General features: G+C 64.5%; 8 protein-coding genes across 8 annotated transcripts; 5 read left to right on the top strand and 3 right to left on the bottom strand.

The window, feature by feature from the left end:
• Positions 1 to 2304: 2304 nt before the first annotated feature.
• On the bottom strand, positions 2305 to 5076 carry EMIHUDRAFT_202973 (hypothetical protein; the record flags this gene model as incomplete). Its single annotated transcript, XM_005783308.1, has 3 exons — positions 2305 to 2345; positions 2649 to 4311; positions 4600 to 5076. The coding sequence occupies 3 exons, from the start codon at positions 5074 to 5076 to the stop codon at positions 2305 to 2307; spliced, it is 2181 nt and encodes a 726-aa protein (XP_005783365.1).
• A 1769-nt stretch (positions 5077 to 6845) lies between these two features.
• Positions 6846 to 8034, top strand: EMIHUDRAFT_202972 (hypothetical protein; the record flags this gene model as incomplete). Its single annotated transcript, XM_005783307.1, has 4 exons — positions 6846 to 7238; positions 7437 to 7532; positions 7629 to 7731; positions 7907 to 8034. The coding sequence occupies 4 exons, from the start codon at positions 6846 to 6848 to the stop codon at positions 8032 to 8034; spliced, it is 720 nt and encodes a 239-aa protein (XP_005783364.1).
• A 1435-nt stretch (positions 8035 to 9469) lies between these two features.
• Positions 9470 to 10787, top strand: EMIHUDRAFT_202971 (hypothetical protein; the record flags this gene model as incomplete). Its single annotated transcript, XM_005783306.1, has 3 exons — positions 9470 to 9925; positions 10059 to 10267; positions 10337 to 10787. The coding sequence occupies 3 exons, from the start codon at positions 9470 to 9472 to the stop codon at positions 10785 to 10787; spliced, it is 1116 nt and encodes a 371-aa protein (XP_005783363.1).
• A 177-nt stretch (positions 10788 to 10964) lies between these two features.
• EMIHUDRAFT_449596 (hypothetical protein) lies at positions 10965 to 12048 on the bottom strand. Its single transcript, XM_005783305.1, has 3 exons — positions 11938 to 12048; positions 11665 to 11837; positions 10965 to 11390 (listed from the first exon to the last, which is right to left on the bottom strand). The coding sequence occupies exons 1-3, from the start codon at positions 12035 to 12037 to the stop codon at positions 11298 to 11300; spliced, it is 366 nt and encodes a 121-aa protein (XP_005783362.1). The 5' UTR covers positions 12038 to 12048; the 3' UTR covers positions 10965 to 11297.
• A 694-nt stretch (positions 12049 to 12742) lies between these two features.
• On the top strand, positions 12743 to 14772 carry EMIHUDRAFT_202969 (hypothetical protein; the record flags this gene model as incomplete). Its single annotated transcript, XM_005783304.1, has 7 exons — positions 12743 to 12796; positions 12916 to 13047; positions 13154 to 13198; positions 13431 to 13496; positions 13835 to 14080; positions 14358 to 14570; positions 14596 to 14772. 7 exons carry the CDS (start codon positions 12743 to 12745, stop codon positions 14770 to 14772), a joined length of 933 nt encoding a protein of 310 aa, XP_005783361.1.
• A 423-nt stretch (positions 14773 to 15195) lies between these two features.
• EMIHUDRAFT_202968 (hypothetical protein) lies at positions 15196 to 15819 on the bottom strand (the record flags this gene model as incomplete). The annotated part of the gene is made up of 2 exons (XM_005783303.1): positions 15196 to 15382; positions 15455 to 15819. The coding sequence occupies 2 exons, from the start codon at positions 15817 to 15819 to the stop codon at positions 15196 to 15198; spliced, it is 552 nt and encodes a 183-aa protein (XP_005783360.1).
• Positions 15820 to 16048: 229 nt separating this feature from the next.
• EMIHUDRAFT_202967 (hypothetical protein) lies at positions 16049 to 16728 on the top strand (the record flags this gene model as incomplete). Its single annotated transcript, XM_005783302.1, has 3 exons — positions 16049 to 16234; positions 16308 to 16506; positions 16718 to 16728. 3 exons carry the CDS (start codon positions 16049 to 16051, stop codon positions 16726 to 16728), a joined length of 396 nt encoding a protein of 131 aa, XP_005783359.1.
• A 660-nt stretch (positions 16729 to 17388) lies between these two features.
• Positions 17389 to 18639, top strand: EMIHUDRAFT_202966 (hypothetical protein; the record flags this gene model as incomplete). Its single annotated transcript, XM_005783301.1, has 1 exon — positions 17389 to 18639. A coding segment is annotated over one exon (1251 nt), but the record flags the coding sequence as incomplete, so codon positions are not given.
• Between the last annotated feature and the right edge of the window lie 206 nt (positions 18640 to 18845).

The raw sequence follows: 18845 nt of genomic DNA, 5'->3' as shown, positions 1-18845 counted from the left end.
CCGCTCGAAACCGTCGACAAATGCGTCCCCATCCGGGGAAGGGCGCAGGCCGTCTGGCGCCGCGGGCAGCAGCTCGTTGTGCAGTCCCTGGCGATTGCGGCCGTCGACTGCGCGCACGCGGAAGCGCTTCGTGCCCTCATCGAAGTAGACCTGAGCCAGCTGCACCCGAAGCTTCGTGGGGTCGAGCCTGCTCTGCTTGACTGCCTCGAGGAGCGTGAGCAGCGCGTCAGCTGCACCCTGCGCCGGCGGCGGGGCGAATCGGTCATCGGTCCTTAGACGTGAAGTATTAGACTGGCGAGCAGGCGCGTCCGCGCCTTGTCGACCAGCCGCGAGGCGAAGCCGCTCGCCTTGCCGCTGTCGGTGAGGCAGCATGCGCGTGCCTTTGCGCCGTCGGCGCTGAAGAGGGAGCGCAAGACTCCGGCGATGGGCGGCGCCTGCGGCTGCTTCGTGTCGATGGCGGCGGCTGCAAGTATGATCGCCGTGCGAAGGTCCTCTGGTAGCGCAGCGCGATCGGAGGTGCTTGAGCGGCGTGTGCTCGGAGGGTGCTGCAACGCCGGAGGCGCGGGCCACGATTGAGCAGGCCCTGCCTCCGGCTTGGCATCTGGCTCAGCGGCGTTCTCAGCAGCGGACTTAAGTTGCGCGTGGCTAATCGAGCGACTCATTGGCTAAATCAAAGGGCGTCGGCAAAGGCAGCAGCCGAGAAGGTGTCGCCGGCGCGCACTTTTGCCCGTATCTCCCCACATCTCCCTCTATCTCCCCGTATCTGCCCAAATCTGCCCGTGTGTCCCTCCCGGTATCTCCCCATATCCCCCTCTATCTCCCCGTATCTCCCTGTATCTGCCCGGGTGTGTCTACCCATAAATCTCTATCTCCCTCTATCTCCCTCTGTCTGCCCCTATCTAGATACCTGCCTGTGATTAATAAGAAGCGCGTATGACCCCCCCCCCCCCCCTGAGCACACCAGCGAGGGACAGGGAGGGCGAGACGATCGAGGGGTACCGACTACCGCACCATGCCGTACCATGCGGAATCGACCCTATTCCACTTCCCAGTGCTCAAGTCGTGCTCAAGTGCTCAAGAAGCGCGGCGGTGAGGGCGAAAGAGAAAAGATTTGGCGATCGATGCTGAACCTCTCAAGTAGGGTGCCCACAGGACCCAAAAGAAAATAGCTTTGCCGCTCAAAAAGGGACGCACGAGGCAAATCTGATGTTGGCCAGTTCCAATAGGAGCGAGGCCTCTTCCGTTGGGGGACCGAGTGACTAGGAAACGAGGGTTCCCCATTGTGACCCGCTCCAGTGCGAGCGTGACACTGCACTTGGCGCCGAGCGCCCGCGGCTCAGACCTTGTGCAGGCCACCCCTCGGTGAGTGCACCGGTCCGGACCGATGGCGCTCGGTGTGGAGCAAGCAAGACACACCCACCTCCCATCGGCGCGCGCCCGAGGTTCAAACGGACGCCAGGAGCACCAAGAGGACTCCCCTCATGGCTGCTGCCAAGTGGGCTTCGACCGGCCTCGGTTGGGGGGGCGGGTTGTCCCGGTTGCGAACGCCTTCTGCAGCCCCCTGGGCGTGGGTCAGCACCCCAAAACTGCCCCTCGGCGGCATACAGCACTGCCAGCCAGCCTCTTCCTCCTCCTAAGGGCTGTACTATAGGCCATATTGCGCCGCCTCCTACTGGCAGCCGGGCGGGCGCGCGCCGCGGGCGCCTCGGCGCGCGCACGGCTCGCAAAGTTCGAACGAGTACTGCCGCCCGGCCGCCTCAAGGCTGCCGGACGGCAGTACTCGCCTCGCAAGGCGCGCACCGGCTGCTCTGGCTGCTGCGCCGGCGGCCGCTGCGCTGGCCGCTGCTGCGCCGGCTGGCGGGCGGCACGGCCGCCGGCGGCCGCTGCACCCGCGCCTTCCCTCGCGGGCGCCGTCGCGCCGCGCGCGCCCAATTCTGCTGGTACACGGCACGCGTCGTCACACAGCCGTGGAGAACAGGCGGTGCTGTGCGCGAAGCGCGCGCGATCTCGTACTTTTAAGGCTGGATCCGGCCATTCCAAGGGTATACCTTTGAGAATCCCCAGCGTCCCACCCTCCTAGTCACACTCTCAATATCTCGACTAGCCAACACGAAGTGCTGCGATCGGGAGTGGCCAATATATTTTTCCTTTCTTTTTTTGGGCCCTGTGGGCACCCTATCTCAAGGGACAAGGCACAAACAAGGGAAAATTCCAAGCCTCTCGAGGTGGCCTCTCTCGCGGGGCCATAACACCGTGGACCGTGGACTGCTCTCATAGCACAGCCCATAACATGTTATATGGCTGTTATGGGCCCATGTTATGGCTGTTATGGCTTGTGATGGGGCCTAGCATGTAATGGGTTCATGCAAGTTATGGGCTGCTGGGAGAGCGGAGAGGACCAGGGCTAGGAGTAGGACGTCGGAGCCAACCGCCGAAAAAAAGACTTTCAGCAATGGATCACCCCCCATCGCGCCCACACCCATGCCCGAAGGCGGTCGGCGTGGGGAGGAGAATGATCCCTGCTGGACGAGAGAGGGAGAGGCGCGAGCGCATGTGCATGTGAGCTAGCTGATCTGATCTCATGCATCTGATCTCGTCTTGACCTCCTCTCCCCTCTCTCGTCCGTGACTCATGCAGGCCCGCGACACTGGGCACCGCGCTGCCGCCGGTGTTGAGGACGTGGCGCGTTCGCGGAAATTTCTTGAAGCCCGCCGGCGCAACCTCTGCCGGCCCCGCCCCCCAACTCGAGAGCAGAGCGTTCACCTGCTCGAAGGAGTTCACCACGATCCAGCGAAGACCGTCCACCTCCACGCTCCTCCACGCTGCGCCCTCCTTGGCTTGCGCCGCCGCGGCCACCGCTGCAGGCAACTCCAGCGCCTTGGCCATCGACTGCACCGCGGGGCGGCCGTGCCCGTATGGGATGGACGGATGGTCCGTTCGCGAGGCCACGCGTTCGATGCACGTAGCCGTCTCGGTCGCGAAGTAGACGACCGTGGTGTCCGGCTTCTGGGGAAGCAGTGGCAGTGCGAGCGCGAGCAGCGACGCACGCTCGGCGGTGCGAACATTGCACTTGTCGACGATGAGGCGGCTGTGCTTGCCGCCGCCACCACGCTTAGCAGCGGCGGTCACCGACTTGCACCCGGCACAGACCGCCGCCTCTGTCTCGCGCCTCCCGCCCGTCTCATCCGAGTCGATCAGGAGCCACTCCTCGCGGCTGTGCGCAAGCGCCTTGGCGAAGGTGCTCTGTCCGGCGCCCGGGAGGCCCGCAAGCACAACAAACAAGGGCACGTGCGCGCCCAGGCGCCGGAGGGGCTTGCTGCTGGCAGGTGTGGCGGCGACGGTGGCGGATGTGACGGCTTCCTCCATTCGCCGGCCGCCATCGCCGTCCACCTGTGCAGCCTCGCGGCGCTTTGACCGCGCCTTGAGCAGACATGCAACGCCCTTCTCCCAATCCGGGCGCAGGCTCACGCATGCCTCAAATTCGAGGCAGGCGGCCGTCCAATCGCGCTGCTTGGCTGCCTTGGAAGCAGCGACGCCGCGAGACTGCCACTCTTGCAGCGTCTCCTCATCATATTTAGAGGCGCCTTGGCCATACATCGCACTGAGGTCCTTTTGGGGGCACAGTGGCGCTGGCGCCACCTCCGCATCACCTCCGAGCAGGCGGCAGACTTGCGCCTTCTGCACGTCGAAGAGGGCAGTGACAAAGGACAAGTCTCTCGGCTCACCGTGGCCGTGAAAGCAGGGCTGCGCGCGCAAATCGTGCAGACACTGGAATGTGCACAGCGCCACTTGCCCTGCGAGACTATGAATTGCCCCAAGGAGTATGCTGCACACAGTTCCAGTGCGCCCGTGACCACCGCGGCAGTGGATGTAGAAGACCTCACCGTCTCCGACGCGGCTCAGGATTGACAGGACCAGCGCCGATACCCTCGCATCGTCGGTCGTTTGCTGGTCCTTGATGGGCAGCTCCACAAACTTGGCCGCAGAGTTGAGCTTGAGCACGCCGTGGTGGTAGGGCACTGCATCTCTCTCTCCCTTGGTCTGCAGGTTGACAATCGTGGTGACGCCGGCGGCGCAGAGCTCACGCGCGTGGGTCACTAGTGCGCCACAGTCGCCGCACATGATCCTGCCGGGCACCACCCAGTTGCAACGCGCGAGGCTAGGGAGCGTGTATATGCTGCGCAGCGCAGCCTGCGAGCCGATGCGAGCGGTTAATGCGTCGAGCGGCGGCAGCGGCGGGAACACATTGCTCAGCGCCGGCACGTCCTCCTCCGAAGCAGCCGCGAGGAGCGTGGCGATCTGCAGGCTCGTCTGAGACGCCGTGCTGGAGCCCTCGTCTGCAGGAGCGGTGGCCTCGTCAGCGAGAGCTTGCGAGCCCTCGTCTGCAGGAGCGGTGGCCTCGTCAGCGAGAGCTTGCGAGCCCTCGTCTGCAGGAGCGGTGGCCTCGTCAGCGAGAGCTTGCGAGCCCTCGTCTGCAGGAGCGGTGGCCTCGTCAGCGAGAGCTTGCGCGATGAGTGCCTCGTCGGCGAGCTTCTGGCGAAGTTCCGATGGCAGCTCATAGCCATGAGTGTCAAGCTGCGAGAGTTGACTTGCGTACACGTCCAGCGCTGCACGATTGCACAGCCCGGGCAAGAGGAAATGGCATCCCTTGGCGACGCCGTGGACATCGCGCGGCATGAAGCCACAGGTGATGTGCAATGTGCAGGGGTGGAGTCCGTAGCTGGCGCGAAGGAGTGAGAGCTCGGGCCAGCCCAGCACAACGAAGAATGCTCGCGAACCCTGACAGGAGGTGCTGCCGAGACCAAGTGCGCGCCAGGAGAAGCTGAGACCTCCGACGCGCTGCAGCAGAGTTTGAAGGTGTTCATCACGAGTGCCACCCTGCCGGCTGACGATCGCATCAGCCTCGTGTTTGCTGATGAGAGTGACATGGTGGGAGGCGCTGCCGTCGCGTTGATGCCGCTTCGATTTGAGCTCGTCCGGCACGTTGACGGAGAAGGCGGCGGCAGCCTGATCGACTGACCCGCCGACGAGGCGCAACGTGCCGTGCGCGAGCTCGAGTCGCTGACTGTCTGCCATGGCACCCACGAGCTCGTCGGTTAGGCTGTGCTCTCCTGTCTTCTCCTGTCTTGTCTCCTGTGTCCTGTCTCGGCCCTGTCTGCTATAGCCGCAGCCACTCCCAGCTGCTCGGTGTGAACAGAGTTCGTACACCGAGCAGCAGGGAGCTCCGCAACTCGAGATCCCTCGAGAGTTCACGCGGAGTCGGCTGGGGCTATACCAGACAGGTCTCGGCCGCGTCGTGTCTGTCTCAAGGAGAAATCTTCACGCGTAAAATTTCGCGGTACCTCCCTCAATCGTGCACTCCAAGGCTTCCCTTGTCACAGGAGAACGCAACCAGGAGGAGGCCCGCGCCTGCCCCCGTGCCGCCGGGTGCAACTTTGTCCTATACGAGAGGGGAATCCCTGGGACCCTGTCGTGTGGGTGAACCCTTCGAGTGAACCCTGCCCAGCCCCCCTCCCTCCGTGTCGCGATGCGCTCCCCGCTCCCGTTCCCCTGTGTCCCTGATCGTCCTTCCAAAATCCTGCTCGAGGTGGGGACCCTGTCCTCGTCCCATCCCTCGTTTGGGTTCTCTCTTTTCTTTCTTTCTTTCTTCCAAGTTGTAGGTAATTTGTTGGCAAACTCCACTGCTCCACGGCACTCATAAGATGTGTGTGTCCCGCATCCAGGATCTCGTGCCTCGGCCTCTTGTCGAGGGCTTGGTCGTAGAACTTTGAAGACGTGATTTGGTACCGCTCCCTGACCTTCCGTTCCCCCTCGCCCCTCGCCTTGACAAACCTTTCCCCCCTGCAGTCATCCCTGTCCTCTTCCACGCCCTCGTCCCCTTCCTCTTCCGCCTCCTCGTCTGTCTCCTCTTCCACCTCCTCGTCCTCGTGCAACGACCCCTGCTCCCATTCGTGCGCATGCCACACGCCACTGTCGACGAGGAAGACTGCAGCAGGTAGGAAGAAAATCTCTGCTCTGCACGCCGGTGCGTTCCATAGAAGTATTGCCTCGCATCTCCACGTCTGACAACACATCACAGGCTGCAGCACCCGCTTCTAGTCCAGCTCGCAGGCTGCAGCCTGCTCACGCCATTTTGCAACAGCAGTGTGCACAGACCGTTGTCATTGGCCTGGCTGTGCGGTGTGTGCTGGTGGCGCCAATTTTGATTGGCCGGGCGATTTGGGCCCCGACTGTGTGGTGGTTCTGTGGCGCGCGCGGGTCACTCGACTCTGGCGATGTGACGGAGGCACGGAGCCCACCCGATCGCTCTGTGATCGACAGCTCTCCCTCCTTCCTTTTCTTTCGGGGAAAATGGTGTGGCGGCGTGTGAATCACACGCCGACGCGGGACATCGAACAAGTGGTCCACACGCTGAGCACAATGTTCAAACCGACCTCTGTCGAGCCTGAGCTATCGGGCCCACAGGGCAGGGGCTGAAGGTAAAGCCGTAAAGCCGTAGTGAAAGACCTTCCCTGGGTCTGTCTCTCACTCTGTGAACCGCTCCCAGCCGTGCTCGCCAAGCATCAGCCACCGCCGCCGCCGACGTGCCGACAACTCCTGAGAAGGCAGGAGCGGGGCATCCAAAACAACAGGGCGGAAGGGAGGGGTGACCATACGCGCAGCGCAGGAGGGGTGCCCCTAAGGGGGCACAAAGGTAGCTCAAAGGGGAGTGAACAAGACGCCGCACAGGCGACGTGCACGCTCGCCGCCTGCGCTCGCCGCGTCGCTCTCTCCCTCCCCTTCTTTGCTTGAACTAGGGAATAAAGAGAGCTTCTGCGAGCCGCGCTCGGCCCCTGTCGGGCGCGATGGCCGCGGCAGTACCGCCGATCGATGTGCACTGCGTTCACGCGGGGCCCGACGCCCCCGTCCAGGGCCCCGCTGCCCACCCGCTGGTGGTGGCTACTGCCGTCCTCCGCTGGGGGCCGGTTGCGGCTGCGCCGAGCGGAGCAGCGCGCGTGCAGCTTCCGCACCACGCGATGCTGCGCGTCTTTGGCCGGCGGCTGCGCCTCGCGGCGCCCTCCGCCGGTACTCCCGCCCCGATGGTCTGCCCGCTGGACCTCGCTCTCACCGGAACCGCGTGGGCTCGCTTTCTGAACGAGCTGCTCACGTGCGGGCTCCTCGACGCGGCCCCCTTCTCCTCTTCGGCTGCACTACAGCTGGCGATCGACCGCCTCGATGTGTCGCCAGCGGCGCTGGAGGTGAAAGAGCCCGATCTCCTCCCGGTGGGGGGCCTCGCCGCCGCGGCCGCGCTGGCGGGGGATGCTGCTCATGCGCAGCGCGGGGCGCCTCGCCGAGCCAGCGCCGCGGCGTCTGCGGCGAGGCCGGCGGCGGCTGCGGGCGCGGCCCTCGCGCCATGCCTCGCCCCGCTGGCCTGCACCCCGCTCTCCACCCTAGAGGTCGAGGGGGACGCGCCGTGGACCGTGATCGCCTACCTCTCCGGCATGCTCGGCCCCTGCCTTGGGCAGGCTGAGCGCGATCGCGCGGGGTCGCAGGTGCAGCTAGGCGCCCACCTTCTCGCCAGCGGCTGCATCTCCGCGTACGGCCTCCCCCCGAGTGCTAACCCGCAACTACTGGCGAGCTATTTTAAGGACTACGTGCTCGCGCTGGAGGGCGCGCTGCCCCCTTCGCTCTGCGCCCCGGCGCTTCACCTCTTCGTCAACCGCGCTCGCTCGCCGGCCAGTCTCTGGCGCGGTCGCTACCGCCGACGGCGGCTCAGCGAGCGGCGCTGGCGCGCGCCTCGCTCGGGCTCGTTCGCGCCGCGGCGGCAGCGCGCCCACATTTTGCCTGGCGCCCGACGATTTGTCCTGACAGTGGCCCGTCGCTCCCGCTCCGAAGCAGCACAAACCGCCGCCACTGCCGTCGTCAGCACAAACCGCCGCCACTGCCGTCGCGCCCTGCGCCAATGCGGCGGGGCGCCTAGCGCCCAGCTGGGCCTTGACACGGCATCCTACCGTCGGGGCAACTCAGCTCAACGATTGGGTGAATTCCGGATGACTGCGCATAATGGGGTTGACCCGCCGCGCAGCAAGCCGGTGTTCACGCCAATTCGAGCTACTACATCGCTTCACGTTCCGAGCCATACGCACCTTACAACAATGGGGCAGGAGTTAAATCGGCTCGCGCCGAGCTCCTGCTGTCGTCATCGTCGTCCTATGGGCGTGCGAGGGCGGCGGGCACCGACGGCTCAGCCGAGTCGGGTCGGTAAAGCCCTCCCACTGTTCTTCGGTGGCACTGTCGCGAGACGGTTGGCGATCGGAATCCATTAACTACTACGTGGAGTTCATCCCCTGATGAACGACTCATGGTCAGATTGCCCATCTCGACTGCCCGTTGTCAACATCACTAGGGAGATTTGATTGGCGCTGGCGCCTGCTGTTGACAAGTGGGATCATCTGGCTTCCGGAATACTTCCGCGAAGCTGCCCCCAGCAGGCGTTTGACCAAAATCCAAATTTCCCTACTCCAGTTGAGGCTGCCCTCGGACCCGAGAAGGTCTTTTCTCGCAGCTGCGAGACATGCTTTCTCGGAGCGGGGCATCCAAAACAACAGGGCGGAAGGGAGGGGTGACCATACGCGCAGCGCAGGAGGGGTGCCCCTAAGGGGGCACAAAGGTAGCTCAAAGGGGAGTGAACAAGACGCCGCACAGGCGACGTGCACGCTCGCCGCCTGCGCTCGCCGCGTCGCTCTCTCCCTCCCCTTCTTTGCTTGAACCCACCACCATCCCCTGTCACCTCCGTGTGTGTGTGCCTGCTGGGGGATCATCTGGCTTCCGGAATACTTCCGCGAAGCTGCCCCCAGCAGGCGTTTGACCAAAATCCAAATTTCCCTACTCCAGTTGAGGCTGCCCTCGGACCCGAGAAGGCAGGCAGGCATCAAACAAATGAGAAATGTCGAGGGTTTAGCATTGCTGTAGAAATCGTACCAAAGTCTGTCGAGCGCGGGAGCTCGGTCAGGGGTGGTAAAGAGATGTAGGACCTTCCTTAGGTCCGCCTCTCACACCCTCACTGTCTGCGACGTCAGCTTCTTTTTCTTATCTACCCATCTGCGACTACGGCACAGCCTCCGGCAGCGCCCGGGGCTTCGCCCAACCACTCGCAACAGCTCTCGCGCGCCGCCGTCAGTGGCGATGCGCAAAACATCAACAACGCTGCTCGCAACTGCGTGTCGCGCACTCATTCATGACCGGTCTCAATGCCCCACCCCCCTGCGCGCGGGCCTTCTAAGCCCGCGGGTAGTCCCCCCCCATCCCCAGGGCCTCCAGGGCTCGCACCTCAACCTCTCACAGGCCAGCGCACAGCGCCATAAGAGGTATTTTCTTCTCAATAACAAGGCTGTGAACATTCTTGTACAGGCTACAGTCCCATCGGGAAAGTTGAGCCGCAAGTTGACGCGTGCGAAGCTCCTCGCCGTTCGCGCACCCCTTCTAAAAGATGCTGTTTGACAAGCTCGTGCTCGGCGCCCTCGTTGCCTGCACCTTTTGCCTCATCTACCCTGTCATGTCGGTGCCGGTGAGGACAGAGGTGCCCGCACCAACCGCGTCCAATGCTCCACCAACCAAAACTGCCGTGAGGGAGCTGTGGCAGACTGACGAACAGAATGCAGAAGATGCAATCTCGGGTCGTTTGGCCAGCGTTTCCCGCCATCTGCAGCCGCAGCGTGAAAGCGCACAACCAGCGCCGCAGCTCGAGCCGCTGCACGTCCACGGGTATAAGTGCAGGACGCTGCCGGATGGACACCCGGAGAGCTGCAACGTATGCTACTTCAGCCCAGCCGACATCACACCGTCGTCGCCATGCGAGGAGAGCGGCGACTGTAACCAGCGACGAGTCGAAGGCACCAACGTGACCCGGGTCGAGCTCGCCGAGAATGGCGTTCGCTACCTGCAGGTCGGAGGCGACTGGTGGAACAAGGCTCCAAAGAGTGGCCCGCACCGTTGCCCGACAGCCCCGCTGATCTAGCCATTAGCCCTAAGGACAGCCCGCTGCCTCTGCTTCACTCCACCACCCACCCCGTTGGCAGTGTGGCGACGGCTGGCTTAACGCTGACATGGTATTCACCGGGCTTCCCGCCGGCTTCATCTGTGAGGACTGGCGCACTGGCCGACTCATCCTTCGGCAAGAGGCCGGCCGCCGCTGGCCGTTCGAGGACGGATCGTTCGACGCGGTCTACTCGGAGCACATGTTCGAGCATGTCCTCCCCGCGGACGGCTCGGCCTTCTTGCGCGAAATGTGCGGCCCTGGGCACCCGAGCGCCGAGGCGCTGGCGGCCACTGCTTGACGCTGCACGTGTGCACGCAGGTACCGGCTGCTGAGACCGGGCGGCGTCATTCGGATCACGACGCCGGATCTCGAAAAGTATCTGTCGGGCTACGTGAACCGGAAGACGGACCCCTTCTTGCAGCAGCACGCGGCGCGATTTCCCCCCACGGGGATCGGCAAGGGGCCGCCCTACTCGGCCGCGCGGGTCGTCAACAATATCTTTCGAAACTACGATCATCGCTGGATCTACGACTATGACGAGTTTGTGGCGGTGGCGGAGCATGCTGGTATCCCCCGAGACGCCGTCCACCACTCGACACGCCTCGGCCCGGAGCTGCCCCAAAGCTTTCGGGACGCAATTACGGCCGCCGAAGCCATGTCGACGGCACGGGCGCAGAGGAATGCGCGTGAGAATCCGACGCGCTGCTGGCTGGAGCAAGAGGTGCGGGAGCCAGAGTCACTCTACGTCACGGTCTTCAAGCCGGGGTGATTCGTGGCCGTGGGGCGTCACTGTGGCGTGTAGTCTAGAGCCGTAGAGTGATGTCTGATGTGTAAGGGCATCTAAAGGCACAGCCGGCGACGGAAAAATGAATCGAAATACCACGGGCACTCACAGCAGAGAGTGTAGAGATGTGTGAACAGCGCCATAGGAGGTGTTTTTCCTCAATGAGACACACCGCGTGCAGCGTAAAGCGAAGAGAGACACGGGGATGTCATGCCTTCCGACGCATACGCGGGGGCGCCCTGCAGAGAAAGAGAGAGGGAGAGAGAGAGGATGATTCAGACACACAAGACAAGGGAGGGGCGGGGGATGGTGCTATGGTGAAGACTCTAGGTACGATTGGCGGCGAGGAGCGGCATGGCAGCGCAGGAAAGAAGAACGGACCGAAGGGTTGATGGTGTGGAAGGAGGCAAGCACATGTGGAATGCCTCGGTGGCGGAGCCCTCGCTCACACCCCCGCCGGCACTGAGCCCCGCTGCGTCCGCCAGTGCCGCCCACTCAGTGGTCGCCGCCCTCAATCTGGTTGAGCTTGAAGTACTGCCCGCACACAAGGTGCAGCGGCCCCTTGACCAACCGGAACCAAATGACGCCCTACAGGAGCGAGGGAGGGCGAGCAGGGAGGGGACTGTGGTGAGACCTCTCCCTCTGCTCCTCCCACCAGCCCGTCCAGCCGCGGCGGGAAAGGCGGGAGGGCTCGTGGTATATGCTATGGGTCCGCATATGCGTGGGTGACGCAGCAAAGCGCAAAAGTGCGCAGGCGGGCAGCGCCGAAACTCCTGTGGTACCGCGCCGCGAGAAGTGCTGCGCGACCGCGCGCGTCTCCGTGAAGACTGGGGGCTCGCAAGGCGGCGGGTGCAGCACGCACCGAATGCGTCTCGAGACCCACCACACGCGACTCGTTGTACGAGGGGACGATGGCTGGGTTGTCCTTTGTCCCCTTGTGCCCCGTGATCGGCTCGCGGCTCCAGAAGATGTCTGGCGTCTGCATTTCCTCCTTCTTCTCCATGCCAGTCGACTGCTCCTCGTTCTCCGGGATCCCTTTTGCACAGTCACGGCGCGGTGAGGGGGGAAAGCTCCGCTGTGCGCGCGCCGCCGCAGGCTCCCGGGCGCGTCGCGGGCGGGCCGGGGCGCGGCTCACGGTCTGTCAGGCGCCGCACGCCGCCCACGGCCGGCGCTGGCCGCGCCAATGCGGCCGCAGTCAGCCTGGAGGAGCCTCTGTGGACCGAGGCTCGCAGCATGCCGACTCTTCTTCGGCGAGGAAAGCTTTTCTCCGCACTTTCTTTTTGCTCTCAGTAAGAATTCTGCCGCCGAAAGCGATGGTTTTCGTGAAGAGTCGGTGCTGGGGCGAGCGCAGTGAGACAAGCACTTCTTTCTTCTTTGCACAGCAGTGCGGCCTCTTTAGTTTTTTCTTTCACCAAGACCAACAAGAAATCACGACGGCACAGTGATTTGGGCTTTCTTCTTCCCTTCTGCGCCTTTCCGGTAGGTCTGCCTCCACTGTTTTCTTATTTCTTTCGTTCACCCCCCCTACACCTGTGTTATAATAGGTCGGCTCAGGGCCCCGTCCATTTCCCTCCCGCTTGGCGCGTGATGATGAGGAGATGCCACCCTCAATACAAACAAGCGTGAGGCTCCCGACGCCGCCGCCCTGAACCGCCGCCATTGTTCGACGCTGGGTAGGTTCTCGCCCGCCGTGGTGAGCGCCGCGGCGACGTCGAGCGCCTGTTTGACTGCTGTGCGAAGATATTGAGCACTATCCGATGGACTTGTACAGCCCGCTGTGCTCTCCGCTGTGCCACGGCGTATGATGGGCTGCGAGCGCCGTATCTTCCCTCCTTGAAGCAGAGGCGCCGCGAGGCACGAGAGGCGTAGAAGAGAGGCTGGCGTGCCCCGCACCGCCCGGTTGGCAGTAGGAGGCCCCGCCGCTGAGACCACTGATTTTGATGCCGACCATAAATTCTCGCAACTCGAACGCATGCTACTTACAGCTGCTGTCTGTACAGAGATGCCACCAGCACCCCCCACAGGCAGAGCGCTGCTGCTGGGGGGGGGGGGTCCCGACCCCCCCAGCAGCAGAGCGCTGCTGCTGGGGGGGTCCCGACCCCCCCAGCAGCAGAGCGCTGCTGCTATCGTCACCACGACGTGGCTGCGGACGGGCGTCGCCCACGACATCGTGCGCCCGCTCTCCAACGTCGCCGAGATCCCTGCCTCGCCTGCCAGGAGCGGCGTCGAGCTCATCGCTGGGCAGGTGCGCGGGTAGAGCTCTCCACCATACTCTGCCGCGATCCCGGCTGCTGCGAGCACGGCGCCGCCCGGTGCGCGCGACATGACCCCTGCCGTTCCCGCGCACGCAGGTCGCCGAGGAGCACGTGGAATGCCAATGCGAAAACACGACGAATGTGCGCGCACCCGCCGCCGCCATGCAGCCCTGCCCCTCCCCGCCGTCGATTTCGTCGCCGTCCGTGCGCGCGCCGCCGTTCACTCCGCCGCCGCCGTCGCCCCCACTTCCGCCGCCTCCGTTTATTTGCGCCTCGCCGCCGCCGCCGTTCTCCACCGGCGGCGGCGCCGACGAGAAAGTACGGCTGCGCGCTCTGCGGCTCAAAGCTCCACAACCTCACCACGACGACGAAGGGTGAGAGGTCGGTGACCTGCCCCTACCACGACGACTTCGAGGTCGTGATCGGCAAGACGGTCAAGGTCGAGTTCGTCAAATTGACGGAGAGTCAGAGGGCCGCAAAGCGGGTGGAGGAGGCGGCGAAGAAGGCGGAGGAGGCGGCGAAGGAGGAGGAGGAGGAACAGGAGGGAGAGCCGTGAGCTGCGCAGTGAGAAGAGCGGCGGCGTAGTAGCGGTCGAGAGAGGAGTTGTGTTCTTCACACCGTGTCGGGAGGTGTCCGGCGACGAGGGGTCGCGACACACATCTCGCACGCGAGGTCGAACCATGTCCTCTTCTTCTTATTTCTTCACTTTCCTGAACGCCTTGCCTATCATCATGGTTGCAACTAAAAAGACCTCCAAGCCTGGGAGCCCGCCCGAAGGGTACTGTTTTCCAGAGCGACGACAGCAACATGTCAAGCAAGCTCACCCTGATCCACGTCCCAGTCGGCAACAACCCAGCCAGGATCCGGCTCCTCATCTACCTCAAGGGCCTCGAGGACCAGATCGACATCAGTACGCCGGCCGACTATGGCGGCATGAGCAGCGACGCCTATCGGGCGCTCAACCCGCAATGCAAGATCCCGACGCTGCTCCTTCCAGACGGAAGCGCGGTCTACGAGAGCCGGGTCATCTCCGCTTTCCTCGCGGACAAGTACCGTGACTCTGGCCCGAGTCTACTGGCCGAGACGCCAGAGGCACCGCCGCCAACCTCAGCCAATGCAAAGCCGCCACAGCCGCCGCCCTCTCCACCACCGCCACAGCCGCCGCTGCCCGCTCCGCGTTTCTGACGTCGTCGTCGCCGCCGCCCGCCAGGCGCGTGCCCGCGCCCTTCTTCTCAACTCGATCCACGACCTGTACATCGCGTCGCCAAACTCGTCCGACCCGGCGGTGACCGCCAACCAGGGCTGCGGCTACAAGGGCGTCGAGCTGATCGACGCGCCGGCACGCGCCGCCAAGCTGAGGGAAGTGGCCAAGCAGGTTGGCGTGCTCGAGGGGCTCGTCGTCGGCCCTTACGCCGCCGGCGCCGCGCTGACCGAGGCGGACTGCGCCCTCTATCCCACCCTCGCGCTGCTGCTCCCCTTTTGCCTCGAGCACGCCTTTGGCTGGCCGACTCTTGTGGGAGCCGAGCACCCGCGGCCAGTATGCCAAGTGGCTGGCCGAGATGGAAAAGCTGCCCGCGGCGCAGCGCGTGAGGGCGGAGGTGGAGCCGGCGCTGCAGGGCTGGCTCCACGCCGGCCGCTTCGAGCCGATCCGCGCGCAGGTGGCGGCCGCCGCGTCTCTCGCATGGGATCGCGAGGCGGTGATGGCGAGTCTGTGAGAGCCAGCCGCCGCGACCGCCCTCTTAGAGGATTGTGCCGGCCGTGACACACGACAGAGCCGCACGTCGTGTTGGCCTGACGTGCACGTGGCCTGACGCTCCATGCCCCTGACTCGGGGGGCTGTCATCAGGCTCATCCTACATCCACACATATCCTCCATCCACTCCATCCACAGGCACACAGCGTGTGATATTTAAAAATTAATATTTTAGCGTCGAATACGTGTGTGCTGAGCGCGCGGCCGAGGAAGAGAGCTCATCTCGTTTTACCTTTTACGTGTTAGGATGGCGTTCACTACCTGTACAGTGCATCAATATCGTATCGAAATGCTACACGCCACCCGGCGCGGACGGCTGTCGCTGACGCGTTCGCGCAGCACCACTAGCACCAGCAGCCGCCCCCAGCAGCTCTGCCGCTCTCTCTCATCCCTCGAGGATCTCCTCGAGCTCGTCGAGCGTCTTTTCGCCGCGGAAGAAACGGCCGCCAATCTCCCACGTCGGATAGCCCTTGATCTCCTTGGCCTGGCACAAGCCGCGCTGCGACTTGTACCCGTCGGCCGCGCACTCGACGTAATCGATGAGCCGGTTGGCCGGCGCGCCAAAAAGCTGCCTATCGGTCGAGAAGCGCCGCGCGCTCAGGTTTTCACTTTTTCATCGTCGTCACGCGACGGCGACTGCGCACTTTTGGCTAAAGCAGTGACTGCACCAGTGCGCGCCGTACATTTTTGCTCCCTTCGCCTTGAGCTGGCGCGCGAGTGCGAGCGCCCTCGGACTGGACGCACCCTTCACGGTGGGCGGCGAGTAGACCGTGGCTGGCGGCGTCTGCACCGCCGCCGCCGATTGGGCCGCATTTAGCTGCTCCGGCGGCAGGAGCGCCTCAATCGGAGGGATGGTCTCGCCTCGCAGCGGCAGCCGGGCCACCGCCGCTCCCAGCGCAACGGCGAGCACGCGGCGGCGATCGGCCGACTGGCGAGGCCTCTCCGACCGCGTCGTCGGACGCAGCGCCGTGGACGAGAGCAGTATGAGTAGAGGCGAGGCCACCGCCATGAATCAGGAACAGGACTGTTTGTCGGCTGTCTGCCCCGCCCGCCAGCACCTACAGCCGCTCCTCGCTGCTAGGTGTCAGGGCTCGCACCTCAACCTCTCACAGACCAGCGCACAGCGCCATAGGACGTATTTTCTTCTCAATAACAAGGCTGTGAACTACGAAGTCAAGGTGCCTAGCGCCCTCAAAAGACGAGAGGCAAGCTGGGCAGGGCTCGGCGGCACACGGCGGATGCTGGAAGAGCCAATGCGTCACTGGGCCACAAATTTGGTTTCGACGGCACCCTGCCTCGACCAAAACTTGCTCAGGGTTCTTGGGTGCAAAGAGCGCGGCCACAAGTCACAGGGCCCGCTCGTCCATGCGACCGGCAAAGGCTGGGTCAAAGAGCACAAGGGACAGTACTACGACGCGCTCCATGTCAAGAACGGAATCGTCAAAATTTGTCTCGTCGAAAGCCAGGGCGGCATCGGCCATCGCGCCGCCGACCAAGAGAATCATCCACAACTTCGCCAAAGAGGTCGGCAGCCCGAGTGCCGTCGACCGCACCGACTACGGCACAGCCTCCGGCAGCGCCCGGGGCTTCGCCCAGCACCACTCGCAACAGCTCTCGCGCGCCGCCGTCTGTGGCGACGCGCAGAACATCAACAACGCTGCTCGCAACATGCGTGTCGCGCACTCATTCATGACCGGTCTCAATGTCCCACCCCCCTGCGCGCGGGCCTTCTAGGCCCGCGGGTAGTCTCCCCCCGCCCCCATCCCCAGGGCCTCCAGGGCTCGCACCTCAACCTCTCACAGACCAGCGCACAGCGCCATAGGACGTATTTTCTTCTCAATAACAAGGCTGTGAACAGAGTTCGCAAATCGAGATCCTCGAGAGTTCACGCGCCACGCGGAGTAGAGGCTGGGGCTAATACCAGACAGAGTTGTCGGTTTTCCGCAATAGAGGAAAAAGAAATCGACGGATTGCCCGGCGAGGAAACACTCCCGCCTGCTGTGCAAAGAAGAAAGAAGTGCTTGTCTCACTGCGCTCGCCCCAGCACCGACTCTTCACGAAAACCATCGCTTTCGGCGGCAGAATTCTTACTGAGAGCAAAAAGAAAGTGCGGAGAAAAGCTTTCCTCGCCGAAGAAGAGTCGGCATGCTGCGAGCCTCGGTCCACAGAGGCTCCTCCAGGCTGACTGCGGCCGCATTGGCGCGGCCAGCGCCGGCCGTGGGCGGCGTGCGGCGCCTGACAGACCGTGAGCCGCGCCCCGGCCCGCCCGCGACGCGCCCGGGAGCCTGCGGCGGCGCGCGCACAGCGGAGCTTTCCCCCTCAGCTCACCACACCTGTTATTGTGCAGAAAATTTGAAAAAAAAACGACAACCCAAAGGAGGGGTGGGAGGAGAACCCAAGGGAGGGACCCACCTAATAAATAAATAGAGCAGGCATCTCCAGGGAGAGATGGGCGACGCACACGAAGACAGAGGGACCGACCTGTAGAGAAGCGCACTTTCTTTTTCCCGACCTGCCTTTGGCCTGTCGCTGCCGCCGCCGCTCGCCGCCTCGACCGCTCGCACAGCCGTTCACATACATGGACACAGACGAGGACGCGGCGGCGGCCGCCCGCTCGAGTCGGCTCGAGCGTGGCTGCCGCGGCTTTGTGCAGCGGCTCCTGGGCTGGCCGCCAAAGCCAGCAGAGGGAGCAGTGGGAGGGGGAGCTCTCGGCGGCGTGGGTGTCATGGCACCCGCTTCTTCCAAGCTGCCCGAGTCCACGCTCGAGGTCAAGCTGGACGCGAGCCTCCGCAGCGAGCGGCACACGCGCGTCTTTGGCAGACGCAACTCCCACGAGGTCTTCGGGCACGTGCTTCGGCGCTCGTCCTCGTCGTGGCAGCGCGGCGGCCCGCTCTCGCCGCCCGGGCAGCTGGTGCGGATGGGCTCCTCCTTCGTGGACGTGAGCCATCCGTCCGGCGAGGGCGGCGCCAGCCTCTTCTCGAGCATCCTCAACATGGCCAACACAATCATGGGCACCGGCCTCCTCGCGCTGCCGCGCTCCATCTCGCTCGCCGGCCTCGTGCCGGGGCTGCTGCTCATCGTGCTGAGCGCGCTGATCAACGTGGGGACCAACGTCTTCCTCTCGGACGCCGCGGCCGTCGGCGGCCACCCCGCCTCCTTCAACAAGCTCGCCGTCGCCGCGGGCGGGCCTGCGCTGGCGCTTGTGACGGACGCCGCCGTGGTGGCAAACGCGCTCGGCGCAGGCATCACCTACGCGATCGTCGCCGCGGATGGCTTGACGCTGGGCATGCCGCTGCTGCTGGGCGCCGCGTCCCCCGGCCACCAGGCGTGGGTCCTCGTGGTCGCCGCCATCATCACGCCCCTCTCCCTGCTCCGCTCGCTGGACGCGCTGCGCCTCACCTCCCTCCTCGCCGTGCTGATCCTCGGCGGCATCTCCGGCCTCGTGCTCCTCTACGCCCTCCCGGCGAGCGGCCCTGCCGCCGACCTCGACCCGTGCCCTGCCGACTGGACCGCCTCGCCCGTCTCGTGTCCGCCGGGCGAGGTGCGGCTCTTCACCTCTCCGGCGGGCGTTCTCGCGGCGCTGCCCACCCTGGTCATGGCATACGGATGCCAGATGTCCACGCCAACTCTGTGGAACGAGATGGAGCGGCCGACGCGGCCGCGCATGCTCGCGCTGTACGCCAGCGCCCTCGGCACCGCGATGCTCCTCTACCTGCTCGTGGGCGGACTCGGCTACGCCACCTTTGGCGACGCGGTCGCCGGGAACCTCCTCAAGTCGTACCCGGCCACCCTCGCCGTCGGGGCGGCACGGCTGGGCCTCGCCCTCGTGGTCATCTTCTCCTTCCCGATCCAGGCGCCCTTCGCCCACCCGCCCACCCCTGCAGCCCACCCCACGACCCAAACACACCCCTCCAGACCCCCCCCCCCCCTGGACCCCTTCCCCGAACTTATAAGGCCGCTAAACTCTGGCGCCCAGTCGGCCGCCCTCGAAAGCGATCGGAGTTTACCCCTCCTGCGGGGCTCCCCGTGGGTAAT

This window comes from Emiliania huxleyi (assembly GCF_000372725.1).
Source record: "Emiliania huxleyi CCMP1516 chromosome Unknown EMIHUscaffold_18, whole genome shotgun sequence".
Lineage (NCBI taxonomy): Eukaryota > Haptophyta > Isochrysidales > Noelaerhabdaceae > Emiliania > Emiliania huxleyi.
This window is presented reverse-complemented; position numbering and strand designations above follow the sequence as displayed.